This window comes from Saimiri boliviensis, chromosome 4 (assembly GCF_048565385.1).
Source record: "Saimiri boliviensis isolate mSaiBol1 chromosome 4, mSaiBol1.pri, whole genome shotgun sequence".
Classification (NCBI taxonomy): Eukaryota; Metazoa; Chordata; class Mammalia; order Primates; family Cebidae; genus Saimiri; species Saimiri boliviensis.
The window spans coordinates 131,656,151-131,675,117 of record NC_133452.1 but is presented as its reverse complement, the minus strand read 5'-3'; the positions used below and the strand labels follow the sequence as shown (position 1 = coordinate 131,675,117).

At 49.9% G+C, this 18,967-nt stretch overlaps 1 protein-coding gene across 2 annotated transcripts; it reads right to left on the bottom strand.

The window, feature by feature from the left end:
• Nucleotides 1-692: 692 nt before the first annotated feature.
• ABHD16A (abhydrolase domain containing 16A, phospholipase) lies at nt 693-18,685 on the bottom strand. 2 transcript variants are annotated; one of them, XM_003944342.4, is made up of 20 exons: nt 18,489-18,685; nt 17,420-17,476; nt 16,602-16,668; nt 16,270-16,356; nt 12,288-12,373; nt 8,039-8,112; nt 7,704-7,826; nt 6,481-6,595; nt 6,266-6,367; nt 5,216-5,279; nt 4,758-4,807; nt 4,261-4,384; nt 3,069-3,173; nt 2,772-2,835; nt 1,982-2,038; nt 1,774-1,836; nt 1,559-1,635; nt 1,380-1,478; nt 1,235-1,281; nt 693-1,030 (listed from the first exon to the last, which is right to left on the bottom strand). In XM_003944342.4, exons 1-20 carry the CDS (start codon nt 18,618-18,620, stop codon nt 947-949), a joined length of 1,677 nt encoding a protein of 558 aa, XP_003944391.1. In that variant the 5' UTR covers nt 18,621-18,685; the 3' UTR covers nt 693-946. The 2 variants fall into 2 exon arrangements, with proteins under 2 accessions (XP_003944391.1, XP_010330566.1); XM_010332264.3 differs by lacking the exon at nt 18,489-18,685 and adding an exon at nt 17,952-18,400.
• Between the last annotated feature and the right edge of the window lie 282 nt (nt 18,686-18,967).

Below are 18,967 nucleotides of genomic sequence, written 5' to 3'. Positions count from 1 at the left end.
TCCAAAGATTAGAGATAGATGGAAGTTATGGGGAACCAATTTCCTCAGGTACAACCTAAGCATCTTCTAACAGAGCTGTCCAAAAGGCAAAGTATGGCTCTGAGAAGTCCTTGGCACCTGGCCCTCATTCCCTGGCAGGGCCTGTGTTTGTTAAACTGCCAAACGGCTGTGAGGACAGAGACTTGATGACATGGCCAGGTGGGTGTGCGGCGTTTGCTGCGTAAGACATGGGAAGCAGGCCCTTCCTCATTCCTCATAGAGATAACAAGAGGTGAGCAAGGAAAATTGGAGGGTACTGCTAGTAACACCATGCAGGTCGAGCCTGGAAACCAGTAGAAGGGCTGGGTAGGTGAAATTGGATCCTAGAAAGCTCATGAGCTATAAGCAGGAGGGGGCAACCATGGACTTCTGGGTGGTTCTATGTAGGAAGAACTGAGGAAGGAGGCAAGAGGGGCCAGGGAGGCTGCACAGTTGTGATAACAGTAGCATACCAGGGAAGGGGGAGGTTTGGGGAGTCGCTGCCTGAGGATAGCTCAGGTTGGGGGCTGAAGGCCTCGGGGGACACAGATGGGAAGGGTTATATTAGCTGTCTGGAGTTAGGGTTTCCCAAAGTCCAGCCCTTTGGGGCCTCTGCTCTCCCCACTACCTGCCCCTGGCTCCCTGGACACTTTGAAGTCATACAATTAACCAGATAGTAGAAAAAATACCTTTTTATTAATTATTAGGAATAATCCATTCATGTAATGCAGGATGTATGTTGGAGAAGGTTAAGTACAGCCACGTCAATGAGGGGAAACGTGCAAGAGAACAGTGGTGAGAAGGGGGATGTTCCCCCACTTTCCACAAACTATAAACAGCAACATGAACACAGAGAATCACAAATAAGAGGGTCTTTCCTCATGTCTCCTCTCACCCTATTCTTCCATAATGAGTCCCAGTGTGGTCCCTAGAGGTGCCAGGGCATCTGGAAGTTCTGGGCTGGGAGTGGGGTGCAGTGAGTGGCCTCAAAATTGTGCAGATGCTTCCGAGCCTGAGGAAAGGAGGTGGGATGGGAGGGGTACAGAGCACTGTAGGGAGGGGCAGCCACTGGACTCTCTCTCCCTATCCTCTGCCTCTGCACCCACTCTATAAAAGCTGCCACTTTCAATGACTGTAGGGTATCCCCCGTCCCTAGTCCCCATATGTGAGCCCTGGCCGTTCAGGAATCCTTCCCACTTCCCACTCCTTAGCTCACCAGAAATAAAGCCAGCTGCCGCCGTCCATCTGCACTCATGTCCTCCCCTGCGGAGAGGAGGTGCTCAAAACAGGCCACACCATCTGGGTATTCATCCCCTTCCCAGGCTCTTCCCATCCCCTCTCCTGCCCCAGGACTTCCTTACCCACACTCCAGGGGAAGTCAGGCCCATGTTCTGCCTGGTAGGAGCGGAGGACAGACAGACACCAGTCCTCTTCCACCTCCCATCGGCTGTAAATTGAGGCTGGTTAGGGAGAGATGACAGCCAGTCAGCAACCTGACCTTGCTGGGCCCCGCCCCAAGCCTCATTGGATCCCTTCTCACCTTCCTCCAGCTGTGAAGAGGCCTCCAACCACTGCCTCACCACCTGAAGACCCTCCTCTGCCATCACTCGGGGATACCTATGGAGTAAGTGCAGAGACAGGTCAGGGCTGAATTTTTTTCATTCCCCACCCCTGAACCTTCCTCCCTTCTTCCTTGTGCTGGTGTCAGTATCTGTGTGTACACTGCCCCCAGCGTGCACACACCCTGGCTCTCACCGATGCTGCAGGAGCTTCAGCAGGAGGTCATTGCCTCGGTTAGACATGATGTCCTCAGGAACCCTGGGGGTGAGAAGAATGTACCCTGGAGGGGCTGGAAGTTAGGAGGAAGAGTCTATATACCTGGGTTTCTGGTGGGCAGAGGTGGGAGGGGCAAGTTCCTGGCCATCTCTGGGGTTCGAGAGGGCAGAGTTTCCCAGCCACTCACGTAGTGGTGATGATCTCATCCTTGGTTCTCCGGATCAGCAATACAGGACCCTGGTATCTTCAGAGAACAGAGCAGTCGGAAGGGAGACAGGTGCCAACTGGCCCACCCCCATCCCTGCACTGGTAGCATTCTTACCTCTTGCTACAGCACAGCCTGTGGCCTAGCCCTTCACTCAGGGGTGAGAGGGAATATTTAAGAATGGACATGGTTCAGGCTGGGCGTCATGGCCCATGCTTGTAATCCCAGCACTTTGGGAGGCCGAGGCAGGTGGATCACCTGAGGTCGGGAATTTGAGACCACCCTGACCAACATGGAGAAACCCTGTCTCTACTAAAAAAAAAGTACAAAATCAGCTGGGTGTGGTGGCGCATCCTGGTAATCTCAGCTACTCAGCAGGCTGAGGCAGGAGAATCACTTGAGCCTGGGAGGCAGAGGTTGCAGTGAGCCGAGATTTCGCTATTGCACTCCAGCCTAGGCAACAAGAGTGAGACTCCATCTCAGGGAAAAAAAAAAAAAAAAAAAAGAATGGGCATGGGTCAAAGTCTGGCCCTGCAGGGAGACCCCTGCTGTGCCAGGCCTTAACCCTTTGGTTGCCAATCCTCAGGTGGTCCAGGGTCCCAGGGCACATGGGAGGGGTTAGGCCCGTTGAGGTGGTGCAGGGTCACTCAGGGGATGTGGGCCAGTGGCCATTTACCAACTTGCACTTTAGTACTAATTTCAGCATCTGAGTGCCCAGCAGAGCTGTATGGGGGGTGCAGGTGTTCAATGCCGGACGCTGGCAGGCCCTCACCTGCACAGCTGCTCCGCGTTGTTTAGATTGAGATGCTGCCTCACAGTCCTGGTCACCAGGCCCCCTAGAGTGGGATAAAGGTGAAAGGATGGCAGAGACAAAGCCCTTGCCCAACATAAAGGTTCTCACTGTTCATGGAGAAAGAAAACTGAGGTCCCCAGACAAAGGAGTCGTCCTGCTTCTAACAACGGGGCAACCTACTCTCCACCCAAGGAAAAGGGAGCCATCTCAGTTAGAACAGTTCCCAATTCCAGCCCACCCCTTCCCTGGAAGGGCAGGCCGGGGAGCTGCACTCACTCCAGCTGTCTGGCATGACCTTCAACGCCAAGGGCACTAGGTCATCAAAGGAGGCATCCAGGATCACGGCACTAACATCTGGGTAGGACATGGCTGCCCACGTGGCTGGTACCAGGGCAGGGAAGAAGAGTAAGAACTGAGAGAGGCTCCTTCCTCCCCACCACCTATGCTCTCATCCCGCTGATGCTATAGGCCAACCCCATTCCCCCCACTACGTTATCCCTTTTTTCTTTCTTTTTTTTTTCAGACGGAGTCTTGCCCTGTTTCCCAGACTGGAGTGCAATGGTACAATCTCAGCTCACTGCAACCTCCCCCTCCAGGGTTTAAGCAATTCTTCCTCAGTCTCCTGAGTAGCTGCGATTACAGGCGTGCGCCAACATGCCCGGCTAACTTTTATATCTTTAGTAGGGACGGGGTTTCATCATGTTGGCCAGCTGATCTGGAACTCCTGATCTTGTGATCTGCCTGCCTTGGCCTCCCAAAATGTTGGGATTACAGGCGTAAGCACCGCGTCCAGCCCCCCTTGTTTTTTTGTTTTTTTTTTTTTTAACCTCCTTTACTCAGTCAGTGATCTATCTGGAGAGGGTGGAGACAGAACACTGGAGACAGTGCACTGAAGACAATGGGCAGGAAACAGTCACGTTCCCCGATCTCCCCACCCAGGACCTGGGTCTGCTTTTCCTTTTAATGACTGGGCAAAAGGGAAGGAAAGGAAGCCAGGCGCGATGGCTCAAGCCTGTAATCCCAGCACTTTGGGAGGCCGAGGCGGGTGGATCACGAGGTCAAAAGATCGAGACCATCCTGGTCAACATGATGAAACCCCGTCTCTACTAAAAATACAAAAAAGTAGCTGGGCATGGTGGCGCGTGCCTGTAATCCCAGCTACTCAGGAGGCTGAGGCAGGAGAATTGCCTGAACCCAGGAGGCGGAGGTTGCGGTGAGCCGAGATCGCGCCATTGCACTCCAGCCTGGGTAACAAGAGCGAAACTCCGTCTCAAAAAAAAAAAAAAAGGGAAGGAAAGGTGAAGTGTATACAAATAGGATAGCTTCTTCCAGGCCCACTCAGAGATTCTACTTCCTCTCTCTTCTTCCTTGAGCCTCCACCCCACCTCAGGGCCACCAGTACATTTTCCCACCTCTCCTGGGTGGGCATGAATGTGTCTATAGTGGGGGATGGGAGGGAGGCTGGTACCAGTGAAGCCGCCGATGGACCAGGCATAGATGATGATGTCCTGGGGCTGGAAGCCCAGGCGGTGTATGGCAAACTGGACCACCACATCCATGGCATTGGCCTCATTCTGTGGGAATGGCACCCCCTGCAGGAGGAAGGGCAAAGGCAGGGTGTGTCACCACCAAAGGCCAGCTTACCTGTCCCTTCTAATGTGGACCCCTCCTACAGCCATCTGTGACAGACAGAGAAGGTGTAGAAGGAAGGGGTGGTAGGAGAGGCTGTTCTCTCCAGAAGTCGGATGTATACAATGAGATCCACCTCCTCCTCTCCTGCCAGCCCCCCACTGCACGGATGGGGCCATGGCTCCTAATGCTGCCTTCACAACCTCCTAGCCCCCAGCCCTCAGGTGAATGAGAGGCCCTTCAAGAAATCCACAGCCCCTCTCCTCCCTCCAATGGCTGACCAGAGGGAGACAGACATAATTCAGGAAAAGGAAGGGATTCCTGAGATGGTCTCACCGTGCTTCCAGCAAAGCCTGGATGATTCCAGCCCAGGACTGAATATCCAGCTGTAACACAGTGGGAGGAGGGACTGAGACCTTGTGGCCCACACCCCTCTCTCCAGCCCTGGGGGAAGGAAGAGCAGAAGGACCCCCCAGCTTAGAGGCAAATAACTCCAAGCCTTCCCAGAATAGGAGATGACACCAAAGGTTCTGAGGCAGCACGGAGAGGCATGTGATTGTGTGGGGTATGTGGTGGGGGAATGGAACAGAATGAAAAGCACAACAGTTAGGGACATAGGCCAGGGGAGGGATGTAGGGTTATCAAAGCAAATGGCAAGTGAATTTTTCCCTAAAGCTGAAAGACCCAAAACCTCATCCAGAGAAAAGTGGAGGCCAGGGGAGGTCAGATCAGTGTGGGAGGCAGGGACATTCCCTTCAAAGGGCAGAGATAAGGAGGCTGAGTCACCATCTTACCTTCTAGGGGTGTGGAGACGCAGCCCACCTCATAGAACCCAGCATTCCCCTCACAGCAGATTACCTAGGAAGGAGGGAAGAAGGAAGGGCTCAGGGGCCAAGTTGGGACTGAAAAACTCCCTTTGGGCAGGGAGGGCAACCGATGAAGAGCTTTGCAGGGAAACCCATGAAGAGCTTTGCAGGGAAGAGGAAAGGGTGGGTTCCTGTTTTCTCCAAGGAGAGTGGAAGCTTCTCATTCCACAGGGTCCATAGAGGAGAAGCAAAGGGATTACAAATACCCCTCAGAGGTTGAATTGCTCAACCACCCAGCCGTGTCCACTTTTCCTTGGAAGATTACCAGCTGGAACTCTCAGGAAGGGGACTATGGAGATGTTTTTCCTTTATAGTTTTTGGGTCTGTTATCTTCTGTGACCATTGCTCCTGTGCGGTATGCTGACTGCTCTCCCCATCCCTCTCTGGGATGCAGTCTTATGGTCAGATAAACGCCAATGCCATGGTACTCCCAGCTGAAGCCCACAGACGGTGGGATTTGCATGAACTCTCATAGCAGATGGGCAGCACCAGGACTAGAACTCAGCTCCCTAGACTCCTGGCTTAGTGTTCTTTCCAGGGCTGCTTCCTGGAGGCAGGAGACTTTGAAGCCAGGCTGCCTGGGTTCAAATACCAGCTCTAACACTTACTGTGTGGTCCAGGAAAGGTTTTCTGTGCCTCAGTTTCATCTCCTGTAAAATGGGCTAATATAAACAATACCTATCTCACGGGATTGTTGTGAGAATTAAATATATATGCTTCATATATATATGATAATTAAATATATGTAAGTGTGGAGTGCTATTTAATATTAGTTTTTGGTCCTTGAATGTCACCCCTACTTCATCTGTTTCTCTATCACAGGGTTTCACTACATCACAAGGTCTTTAGGGTAGAGCTAGGAGATGGGATTATCCCCAGTAGTGGTTCCTTAGGGGAGGTGCTATAGCACTGGTGTCCCCAGACCTCTACTGCCTTCCTCACACTCACTCCACCTCTGGGCTCCCTGCTCCCTCTTACCAGCTTCTGTCCCTGGGGCTCAGCTGTCCCCCGCCGGTCCACAAACATGGTGTCAATCTCATTGCCATCACAGGCCAGCAGCTTTGCCCGGCGCCCGTTACACTGAGCAGGGGAGATGCAATGGCCAGGTTGCAAGGGGCAGGAGGCCACATCACAGGGATGGGGTGGGGTGAGAGGAGAGGGCATTGGGGGATGAGTGGACAGGGACTGCTCACCTCTTCCACCAGTCGGGCCTGGCCCTGCAGCAGCACAGGCATGAGGGCCTTCTGGAGCAGGTACACAGAGCCTGGATACAGCATCCGGCGCCCCAGAGTGTGCGCCACCAGGTAGCTGTGGGGAACACAGGTTGACAAACCATAACCCTGGGGGGGCCTGGGGACTGTGCTGGGGACCATCCCGGCCCTAGCACTCACAGACTGTAAGGCCTGCTTCACCCCTGACCTTCACAGCTTTACTTTCCTCTTTCAAGCCTCAATGAAATATGTACCAGGCTGGTGTTTTTCAAACTCTTCTTACTGCAACCTTTGTAAGATAAATATTTTATATTGCGGCTCAGTGCATGCATATCCTGTATGTACAGGATTCTAAGAGATTTATGAGAAAACTTTTTATATATAATAAGTAAATGCAAAGTTATTATCAGATCATGATTCTGTTAATATGTAAGTACAACATATTAAAGGTCCCCCAATAAATAATACTTTAAAAAAGGATGGTTATAATTCAAAACCTCAAATATAGCTTGCCTTCCTGACCAATTAGCACACTGTCAACAACCAACCACTAAGTCCACCCTGTTCCTTGGTATTCTAGAAGCTGTCTCCTAACTCCCAGCAATAGAAAATTCCCAGTGTCTGTTCCACTGTAAGATATAGGTGGTTATTTCCGTTCCTTCTGACATCATCAGTACCCACGACTGAGCTTTATTTGGGATTTTCCATGTGCTCTCAGGCACCCAGGCAAGGCAGGAGCCCTTCAGAACATGTTACCTTACTTAATCTCCTCAGCAGCCCTGTAGGGCAGGTTCGTGACAGGTGCAGACACTGAGGCACACAGGGGCCAGGAGCCAAGGTAGAATAACAACGAGGCAGAGGGGCCGCGATGGGTACACAGATGCTACCAGAGCCTGCCCCAGCTACAGGTGTGTATCCTCTCTACCCCCACCCCACCCCTACTGCTCCTTCTCAGCCTCACTGAAGGAGCCTTTGTTCATATCCCAGTTCTTCATCTACTACATTTGAGACTCCAGACCTCCCGGCGCCTCTTTTCTTCAAACATTAATGTGGATAAAAACGACTTTGCCACAAATTATATACACAAAGCATATGACACTAGGCCCAATGAGTGACAGCTATTTTACAATGAAGTGCCCACTAGCAGAGCCCTCCTGCCACGCCCCCTCCACCCCAACAGGCCTCTCCTCCCTGTTGTTTCCCACCTGGTGATCTGACAAGGCAGCTTCTTAACCCGGTTGAGGAGGGTGTCTGCTGTCCCCCGGTGTAGGGGCTCTGGGCGAAGCAGGGCCACACCTCGGCGGGAAGGGCCCCCTCGAGACTCCTTCCTGAGGAAGGGAAAGAGGCAGGGAAGGATGGGGTCAGGAGCAGCAAGCTGGTCGTCTGAGGTCTGGAGGACAGTGGGGGTCTAGGAACAGCAAAACGGCACTGGAAGCAGGCACTGTGATGAGAGGGCATGAAGGTAGGGGGACAGGGCAGGGCAGGGATTATCTGGGATGATTCCAAGGGGAGGGATAGAGCAAAAGAACTGGGGCCTCACCGGCTGCTGGGTTCTTCCCAGTGGAAGTCCACTGGCCAGCTCCGGAAGTCAAAGTTGTAGTTGGCAAGCTGCCTCTGCGGTGGGCATGCAATAAAGAGGGGAGGAAAGGGGGAACTGAGAACTCAGGGGAGGCCCTCCTACCCACTGTCAACGACACTTCGTTACACAGGGCTCTGATCCCCACACATCAGGGGAAACTAAGCAGAGGTCAATATCCTCCCAATTCTCAGATGGACATTTTTTTTTTTTTTTTTTTTTTTGAGACAGGGTCTTGTTCTGTTACCCAGGCTGGAGTGCTATAGCATGATCTTGGCTCACCACAACCTCGGCCTCCTGGGGTCAAGTGATCTTCCTGACTCAGCCTTCCAAGTAGCTGAGATAACAGGTGCCCGCCACCATGCCCAGCCAATTTTTGTATTTTTTAGTAGAGATAAGATTTCACCATGTTGGTCAGGTTGGTTTTAAACTCCTGACCTCAGGTGATCCACCCACCTCGGCCTCCCAAAGTGCTGGGATTACAGGCATGAGCCACCGCGCCCGGCTCAGATGGAAAATTCAAACAGGACCAGAAAGTCAGGCGAGATGGTGTGCCCAATCAGGTATCAGGACTGGCCTGTCTGCCCTCTTCCAAGCTGGGAACCTAACATTCTGCTTTTCTAAAAATCTTTAAGTCTGACCCACCCCCCAGGAAGAGTGGCTGAAGGTGCTAGTGCTTTTCAGTGAGGGGGTGGTAGGGACCCGCTGGCTGGTCACAGTCTATTCTCCCACCTGGGTCCCTTATAGGGTGCTGCCTTGGAGTCTCAGAAATCTCCCAGCAGATCACATCAACAGACCCAAGGTTGAGTGAGACAGACAGAAGGGAAGTCACACCCACAGTGGGCTCTTCTACACGTGGGGCCACCCCTCGAAGGAAGCTCTGACTTCCATCCTCACAACTAGCTCCCTTCCTTCAACTCCTACAGCCACCGGTCAGTGCTACCCTATAGACCACCTGAGCCTTGGGTCACCCCACTGAGCCAGTCTGCATGCCTTCCACCTTTTTTTTTTTTTTTTTTGAGGCAGTGTCTCATGCTGTTGCCCAGGATGGAGTGCAGTTGGTACAATCATAGCTCACTGCAGCCTCTAAGTCCCAGGCCCAAGTGATCCTCCTACCTCAGCCTCTGGAGTAGCTGGGACTAGACATGTGCTACCATGCCTAGCTAATTTTTTTTCTTTTTTGAGATCGAGTCTCGTTCTGCCAGCTAGGCTGGAGTGCAATGGCATGATCTCAGCTCACTGCAACCTCCGGCTCATGGGTTCAAGTGATTCTTCTGCCTCAGTCTCCTGAGTAGCTGGGACTACAGGCATGTGTCACCACACCTGGTTAATTTTTGTATTTTTAGTAGAGAACGGTTTTACCATGTTGGCTAGGCTGGTCTCAATCTCTTGACCTTGTGATCCACCTGCCTTGACCTCTGGCCTCCCAAAGTGCTGGGATTACAGGCATGTGCCATCGCACCCAGCCCCAGCTAATTTTTTTTTTTTTTTTTTTTTTTTTTTTTTTAAGACAGAGTTTCGCTCTTGTTACCCAGGCTGGAGTGCAATGGCGCGATCTCGGCTCACCGCAACCTCTGCCTCCTGGGTTCAGGCAATTCTCCTGCCTCAGCCTCCTGAGTAGCTGGGATTACAGGCACGCGCCACCATGCCCAGCTAATTTTTTTGTATTTTTAGTAGAGACGGGGTTTCACCATGTTGACCAGGATGGTCTTGATCTCTTGACCTCGTGATCCACCCGCCTCAGCCTCCCAAAGTGCTGGGATTACAGGCGTGAGCCACTGGCCCCAGCTAATTTTTAAAATGTTCTTTAGAGACAAGGTCTTACTATGTTGCCCAGGCTGGTCTTGAACTCCTGGGCTCAAGCGATCCTCCTGCCTCAGCCTCCCAAAGTGCTAGGATTATAGGCATGAGCCACCTCGCTGGTTCCACGTTTTTTGAGGGCAGTGGGAGCCGTGTCTTAATACTCAACTGAATTTGTCCCCTATCCCCTGAGCTCCCAGCATTCTATTTTGAGGATTGTTTTTTATTTTCTGCACAGAAATTTTTTTACATTTCAAAATGACTAAGAGAGAGCAGTAGAAAAATCAGCTGGGTGCGGTGGCTCAAGCCTGTAATCCCAGCACTTTGGGAGGCCGAGGCGGGTGGATCACGAGGTCAAGAGATGGAGACCATCCTGGTCAACATGGTGAAACCCCGTCTCTACTAAAAATACAAAAAATTAGCTGGGCATGGTGGTGCGTGCCTGTAATCCCAGCTACTCAGGAGGCTGAGGCAGGAGAATTGCCTGAACCCAGGAGGTGGAGGTTGCGGTGAGCTGAGATCGTGCCATTGCACTCGAGCCTGGGTAACAAGAGCGAAACTCCGTCTCAAAAAAAAAAAAAAAAGAAAGAAAAAAAAAAGAAAAATTATACAAAAAGGTAAATGGCAAAACAAAATATGATGAATAAAAGCGAATCTCGCCGGGCGCGGTGGCTCAAGCCTGTAACCCCAGCACTTTGGGAGGCCGAGGCGGGTGGATCACAAGGTCAAGAGATCGAGACCATCCTGGTCAACATGGTGTTGAAACCCCGTCTCTACTAAAAATACAAAAAAGTAGCTGGGCATGGTGGCACATGCCTGTAATCCAAGCTACTCAGGAGGCTGAGGCAAGAGAATTACCTGAACCCAGGAGGCGGAGGTTGCGGTGAGCCCAGATCGCGCCATTGCACTCCAGCCTGGGTAACAAGAGCGAAACTCCATCTCAAAAAAAAAAAAAAAAAATAGCGAATCTCAGTGCTCAGACCTGCTCTCAAATCTGGACTTAGCCACTTTCTTGCTGTATGACTCCAAATGGGTCACTTAACCTCTTTTTGCCTCTGTTTCCTCAGATGCACAAATGAGGGTAATAATGCCACCTCACTCAGCTGTTGTGAGGATCAGACAAATGCCTCAGCCAGCAGTGTAGTACAGAGGGCATCATTACACAGCTCCATAAATAGTGTGGAGTAGCCAGGAATGCGATGATGGTGGTCATAGCTGTTTGATCCCAGAAACCCCCCATAACAGGAGAGAGCTTTATGGGGCCCCAAAGCCCATCCTCAAAGATAATCACAGTCTAGCATCAGCCAGCCTGGCACAACTTCCAAGACACTGAGCCCTAGCTTTTCTCCCTCCTGGCACCATGGTGTACTCCCAGGCACAGGAGTGGACATACCTGTCCATCCTGTCCCATCCATAAACAAGGCTAGCATGGTATTAAATGCATACAACAAAAATAAATATTAATCGAACCAAGCTGCTGTGATACAGAGAAAACTACCTTCTAAGAAACACTGTAGGCCAGGTGTGGCAGCTCATGCCTATAATCCCAGCACTTTGGGAGGACAAGGCAGGTGGATCGCCTGAGGTCAGGAGTTCAAGACCAGCTTGACCAACATGGTGAAAGCCCATCTCTACTAAAAATATAAAACTTAGCTGGGCGTTGTGGTGCATGCCTATAATCCCAGCTACTTGGGAGGCTGAGGCAGGAGAATTGTTTGAACGCAGGAGGTAGAGGTTGCAGTGAGTTGAAATCGTGCCACTGCACTCTAGCCTGGGCAACAAAAGTGAAACTCTGTCTCGAAAAAAAAAAAAAAAAGAAATACTGTGGGCCAGGCACAGTGGCTCACATCTATAATCCCAGCAGTATGGGAGATGGAGGTAGATGGATCACCTGAGGTCAGGAGTTCGAGACCAGCCTGGCCAACATGGTGAAACCCTGTCTCTACTAAAAATGCCAATAATTAGCTGGGCATAGTGGTAGGCACCTGTAATCCCAGCTACTCAGGAGGCTGAGACAGGAGAATTGCTTGAACCTGGGAGGCAGAGGTTGCCGTGAGCCAAGATCGCACCATTGCACTCCAGCCTGGGCAACAAGAGCAAAACTCCATTTCAAAAAAGAAAAAAGAAACATTGTGAAATGTTTCTACATTTAGCCAGTTCTTGCAGGTGAGGGAGGGGGAAGATCATTCTAGCAGAATATTCCATTAGAAGTGGTAGAGAGGAAAAATTCCTCAAGTGAACAGTTCACTAATAGAGGGGAGAAGGGATACAGCAACGTGCAAGCAAACACACGGTGTGGTGGGTGGTAAAACACACCTCCTCTTCCTGCAGAAGCCGGTGCTTGGTGCTCTGAGGGACAACTGAGGAAGCTGCTCTCAGGCACCCATATGGCACTTTTCCTAAAGCCTCTCACCTTGTTTTCTGAAGACTGGTTCCGATGTGTGGCTTCCAAGATGGTGATGAACTGCCGGTACTGGGGGTTGGTCCAGCGGCCAATGCCTGGTAGAGAAAGGACAGGAAACAGTGCTAGGAAAACTGGGAAACAGAATGCCTAGGTTTTACGAAAAGAATTGAAGATGGGCTAGAGAAGGCCGTGGAAGAAGAAGTGAAAGAAAAAGGAACTGAGGGCATAGGATGTAGAGAAATGTACCTGAGCCAGCCCCCTTCCTCCATATCCAGCAACTGGCTATAGGATGCTTCTTCTCCCTAGCTTCTGCAGCTTATGTCTTTATAGATGATCCCTAACCTACCATCTTCCAGAATGTTCATTTTCCTCAGTCTTTAAACACTATCATATAATCCTACTGTTCTCTCCTGTGAAAATTAAATTTCTCTATTTTTCACTGCTGCTCTTTTCTAATGCTTGCTTTCTGCCTCTCTTCTGTATATTCTAGCCCCTTGCTGTCTGGCTTCATAGTCTCTGACTCCTGCCCATAATTACTTCCTCACTGAACCCCTGACTCTTCCATCCTCATTCTCTCCGACTGTACCACTCGGCATTCTCCCTGTCCCTCCTGCCTCTCCTTCCTGGGCCCATCCTTGCTTCCTTCCAGTTCCTGAACGGTTCCTCTCCTGCCTCCTTTCTGCTTTCCTCTCTGAATCAGAGGCAACTCAGTGCTGACTCGCTCTTTTCAATCAAGTACTCAGTGATTGCGTCCACTCTCCTTTCACTGCTGAGGCATCTCAAACCCTAACTTCTCTCCTCACTGACCTGGCAGGTGTCGTGTGCCAAGCAGGCACTGTACTATACAAAGGAGACTCAGCAGGATATGAGATACACAGCTCCTGGCTCTCAGAGAGCTGGCATTCTGGTTGGGGTAAGGTACAGCCAGAAAAAGACAATACACAAGAACATTTCAGAGAGGAATGAGTGCTACAAAGAAAATACAAGAATGAACCAGAACTCTGTGCCATCAATGGTAGTTCCCTAAAACGAGATGATGAGAGAATGAAGTGTGCTGCAGAATGATTTGTGTGCAGTGATAACATTTATTCCAAAATGTACAATGCACAATACATATTGTTTATAGATATCATATTTCACAGATTCTAAGATGCTCCACTCATAAATTGGGAGTTAAAAAAAAAAAAAAAAGCCAGGCGCGGTGGCTCAAGCCTGTAATCCCAGCACTTTGGGAGGCCGAGGCCAGTGGATCACGAGGTCGACAGATCGAGACCATCCTGGTCAACATGGTGAAACCCCGTCTCTACTAAAAAAATACAAAAAATTAGCTGGGCATGGTGGTGCGTGCCTGTAATCCCAGCTACTCGGGAGGCTGAGGCAGGAGAATTGCCTGAACCCAGGAGGCGGAGGTTGCGGTGAGCCCAGATCGCGCCATTGCACTCCAGCCTGGATAGCAAGAGCGAAACTCCGTCTCAAAAAAAAAAAAAAAAAGGAAAAAAAGATTCTAAGATGCACATGTTTTAACCCTTGAAAACTCTGAAATTAGTATTCATTTTACAATTGATGGCAGCTTGGACTTGAGAAATATGTTTCATAAAAGTATGAAAGTATGTGCCAGAAAAAAAAAAACCCATACCAAATGACAATTATTACTTCTGAGGAAAGAGGAAAATGGCACTGAGAGGATCCCAGTGGGAACTCCAACCCTAACTGTAGTGCTTTAGTATTTTGCTGACAGAAAGCATTTAAAGCAAATATCACAAAACCATATATTTTTTAAAGCCGGGCGTGGTGGCTCAAGCCTGTAACCCCAGCACTTTGGGAGGCCGAGGCAGGTGGATCATGAGGTCGAGAGATCGAGACCATCCTGGTCAACATAGTGAAACCCCGTCTCTACTAAAAATACAAAAAATTAGCTGGGCATGGTGGCGCGTGCCTGTAATCCCAGCTACTCAGGAGGCTGAGGCAGGAGAATTGCCTGAACCCAGGAGGTGGAGGTTGCGGTGAGCCGAGATCGCACCATTGCACTCCAGCCTGGGTAACAAGAGCGAAACTCTGTCTCAAAAAAAAAAAAAAACATATATTTTTTAAAATCACAAACTATATCTAAAAAAAATTAAAAATATTTTGTCCTCTGGACTTTTCTGTATTTTTTCTTTTCTTTTTCTTTTTCTTTTTGAGACAGAGTTTTGCTCTTGTTGCCTAGGCTGGAGTGCAATGGCGTGATCTCAGCTCACTGCAACCTCTGCCTCCCAAGTTCAAGTGATTTTCTGGCACCGCCTCCTGAGTAGCTGGGATTACGAGCACCTGCCACCATGCACAGCTAATTTTTTCTGTATTTTTTTCTAAATTAAAAATAAATAAAATAATACAAAACTGAGTAGTGGGAGCTACTTTCAGACAGGGTGGTCAGGGAAGGCCTCTCTGAGGAGAGAGCCCAGCCCTGTACAGATTAGGGGTCAGAACACCTCAGGCAGAAGGTCCTGGACCCAACTGCGGCCATCCAGCCCCTACCCCACCATCCCCATGCTCAACCATCCCCCATCACCTGATTGTCATCAAATGTACCCACTAGGGCTTGGCGATCTGTTCTGCCTCTCTATTTTTTTAAATTGTGAGATATAACTTATATACATAAAACATATATTCAGTTTAAAAAATACAAAGCAAACATTCATGTGACTATCACCTAGGCCAACAAAGGGAACATAGCCACCTCTCAGCAGGAATCTCCTCCATTCTGTACTCCCCCACCCCAGTCATCACTTGACTTTCAAGAAAACCATGCTCTTGTTGTCTTTAGTGTTCTACTTCAAACATATGCATCCCTTTTGAATTTTACATAAATGAAGACATACTGAATACTATATTTTGTGGTTAGCTTCTTCTATTTAACACAACATTTGAAAAATTAATCTGCCTTACTTTTGTTTTTCTGAAGACAGAGTCTTGCTTTGTCACCCAGGCTGGAGTGCAGTGGTGCTATCTTGGCTCACTGCAACCTCTGCCCCCCAGGTTCAAGGAATTCTCATGCCTTAGCCTCCCAAGCAGCTAGGACTACAGGCATGCATCCCCCTGCCCAGCTAATTTTTTTGTATTTTATTTTATTAATTTTTTTTCTGAGATGGAGTCTTGCTCTGTTGCCCCAGATGGAGTGCAGTGACATAATCTTGGCTGACTGCAACCTCTGCCTCCTGGGTTCAAGCAATTCTACTAGCTCAGCCTCCCAAATAGCTGGGATTACAGGCACCCACCACCACACCTGGCTAATATTTTTTGTATGTTTAGTAGAGATGGGGTTTCACCATGTTGGACAGGCTGGTCTCGAACTCCTGACCTCTGGTGATCTGCCCACCTTACCCTACCAAACTGCTAGGATTACAGGCATGACCCACTGTACCCAGCTTCATCTGCATTGTTGAGCGTAGCTATAGCTAACTTGCATTGCTATATAATGTTCTGTTGCACGGCTATTGCACAGAACATATTTTATCCATCCTATTGATAGCCACTGGAGTTGTTTCCAGTGTAGGATTATTACAAATAGTGTTGTATGTTGTATTCTTGTACATATATATTGTTTATACATGTGCAGGAGTTTCCCTAGTGTGTATACATACATAGAATTGTTGTAGGGTATAGGCATCTTTTCTAGATAATAGCAGCCAGGCATGGTGGCTCACATCTATAATCCCAGTACTTTGGGGAAGCTGAGGTAGGACAATCACTTTGAGCTCAGGAGTTCCAGACCATCCTAGACAACATGTTGAGACCCTGTCTGTACACACACAAAAAAAGTAACAGCAAACTTTTTTGTTATTTTGTCATATTTATTACCCAAGTCTTTTGAGGAAAAGATCATGCCTTAAACTATGCTCTCTTTAGTGATTCCCTCTCAGGGCCAATCACTAAACTGTATTTGCAGAAGGTACTTAATATTTACCCAGTGACAGTGACAGATAGATTCAAACCAGGTTTCCTCTCTACCTACCTCGGAGGCAGGCCACACCTGCCAGAAGTAGCAGCAACGTCCCAGCATAGTGAGAAAACGGCACCACTTTGGACAAACTCAAGTAACCTGGGAAGGGAAAGGGACAATGTGAGACCCTCTCCACAATGCCCCTCAGCTCCTCTTCCCAGTTCAGCCCCAACCTCCACCCCACACTCCCTCTTTGGAACAGCCATACCCTAAGAGGAAGAAGATTCCTGATGGAAGAGGGAAGCCAAGCCATCCTCACAGGTCCCCTCTCCTCTTTAGGGAGCTGGCTCATCTGCCAACAACATGCCCATTTGCTGCCCCACCACCTTTGAAACCACACTGACCTTTCCTGTACAAGTAGAAGAAGGCGAAGGGAGAGGAGTAATAAGAGATGGACCAGAATACTGAAGCCTGCAGCAGAGAGACAGGGACAGGCAATCAATACACACACACACACACACACACACACACACACACACACACACGCCTGCCATTCCAGGCCTACACTTCCGAGCAAGATGGACAACCTGAGGGATATCGTATGGAGTATTTGGTGTACTACACCATGCACGCAGTAGGTGCTCGATATTTGTTGAAAAGTAGTGTGTCAGTGTAATGGAGGCTGGGAAAACTAGGTACAGGGTCTATTTTGTTCCTCTGGAATTATGGAAGAATTACGTCTTCCAACTCCAGACATAATTCCATCACATTTAAAGGCCAGTCTCTCTGTCTACTCAAGTTAATCAAGCCTTTTCAATTGGCCCTGCTCATGACAGCCCCTGGCTTGGTCCCCAAGAGATGCGCAAACATCACCATAGGAACTGGGCCAGAAAGAACAGCTGTCCCTGCAGCCAAAGAGGTTAGTTGCCAGGGAGGTCAGGTCACTGGGGAAGTGCAGGACTTAGCACCTGAAGATGGTCCCAAGAGTAAACATGTTTTCCTCACGGCTCAGGCTGCCTCAGAGAAAGCAATGCTACATGCCAAAGGGGAGTGCCAAGTATGCACACTTAGAGTGTGTCTATGTGTCTGTGTTGGAGAGGTCTGTTGCAGAGCCCAGAGCATCCCCCACCCCAGGTGCGCTGCTGCTGTCAGGAGGGCTAAGTTCAAGAGGATAGGTGGGTCTGAAAGATGCAGAGAGTCCCAGATGCCAGGGTAGACATACCAGTGCCAGGATGCTGTCAGCATGTTTCTCCAGGGCACGGGGCTGATAGTACGTATCCTGCCAAAACAGATGGCCTCCTTAAGGACCCTGCCCATTGGCAAGTCTTTCCCTTTCCCTTTCAGAAGCCCTGCTGCTTGTCCTCCAGTTCTAGCCTCATTGACTATATCTCTTGAGACATCGCTGGCCCCCACAGAAACCCCTCTTCCTCACCCTCACCCTGAACCTGATTTCCCAACCCTGATCATGGGAACACAGGGAGCTGGATTTGGAAGCAAAAGTGAAAGCAGCATTGGACTATTTTTGCTCCTTTCCACAGATCAGTTTCAAATGGATTGCAGGCACGTGCATATGGGGAGAAGGGTTGGAGAAGAAAGGAAAGACACCAAGACAATTCTAAGAGGGAAAGAAAAGCATCAGAAATAAGAGTAGTTGACTAAGAAGAGAAGGTGGGTAGGAGCGGGCAGTTTGTAGGAGACAGTAACACAATGTGAGACAACTGATAAAAAGGAAGAGAATATTTAGAGCAGCCTACCACCACTCGCCAGCTCTCCAGAATACAATGACTCTGGGGTCTCCAGGCTAGGTTGGGCAGGGGTTAGGGGGAGGACCGGGGGATAGAGGACCTGTAAAAGTCATTCTGAAATTCAAGGCCAGGGTAAAGGGAAGATAAAAACGGAGCGGAGGGAGGCACGAAGAGGCACTGAGGAAGAGGAAATTGAGAGTTTGACGGCAAAATTCACCGGCTCCCCAGTCCACGCAGTGTCTCTTCCAGGACTTAAGACTCAACTAGGACCAGCACGAACCACGACAGACAGGGTGGGGGGACGCGGAAAGGAAAGAGCAAGGAGTGGTAGTCGGAATGAGAAAGCGGTAAAGAGCGAAAAAGAAAGGAGGCGGCCAGTCCGTAGGCGTGACTTTAACCTAGGAAGCACACAGAGCGCAGACTTTGCGGACAACTGGCTTGACAAGCAGACTCCCCTTATTTCCCCTCATGGGCACTTCTAGGGAGCAAAGGCCGTAAAGGGTTTGGACTGTACCACGTTCTTCGGCGGGGGGGAACTTGACTCACCCAGGAGCTGGAATGGGGGGCAGTGACTGCCGTTGGCGTCTCGGGGACGCTGGCCGGGGCCCTTTCGGAGTCCCTCTCCCGGTAGATTTTGTAGAGCCGAGGGCCTAGGACGCAGCTCAGCAGCTTCGCCATGGCCCCGGCTCGGGCCGCCGCTCCCAGCAGCAGGTCCCCCTTGCCCGCCCCGCCCTCCTCTGCCTTTTGAGGTGTTGTGTGCCCTTGACGTCAGCTCGTACTGGCTCCGCCTCCGGGTGAATCGCTACATTTTCAGTGCTTCCTGAGAAGAGTTTCGCGCAGTTGAAGCTACGGATACAGCAGCGGTCCTAAATTAGTGGAAGATTTTGGAACGCGGAGAATTAGAAAATTATTAGGCATAGTTCAATAATTTTTTTCTGTCTCATTGGCAGACTCTAGAGCGACAGCAGAAACAAGGAATGAGATTAAAACCACTTGACAAGAGTAATAGAAAAGATGTCTAGGAA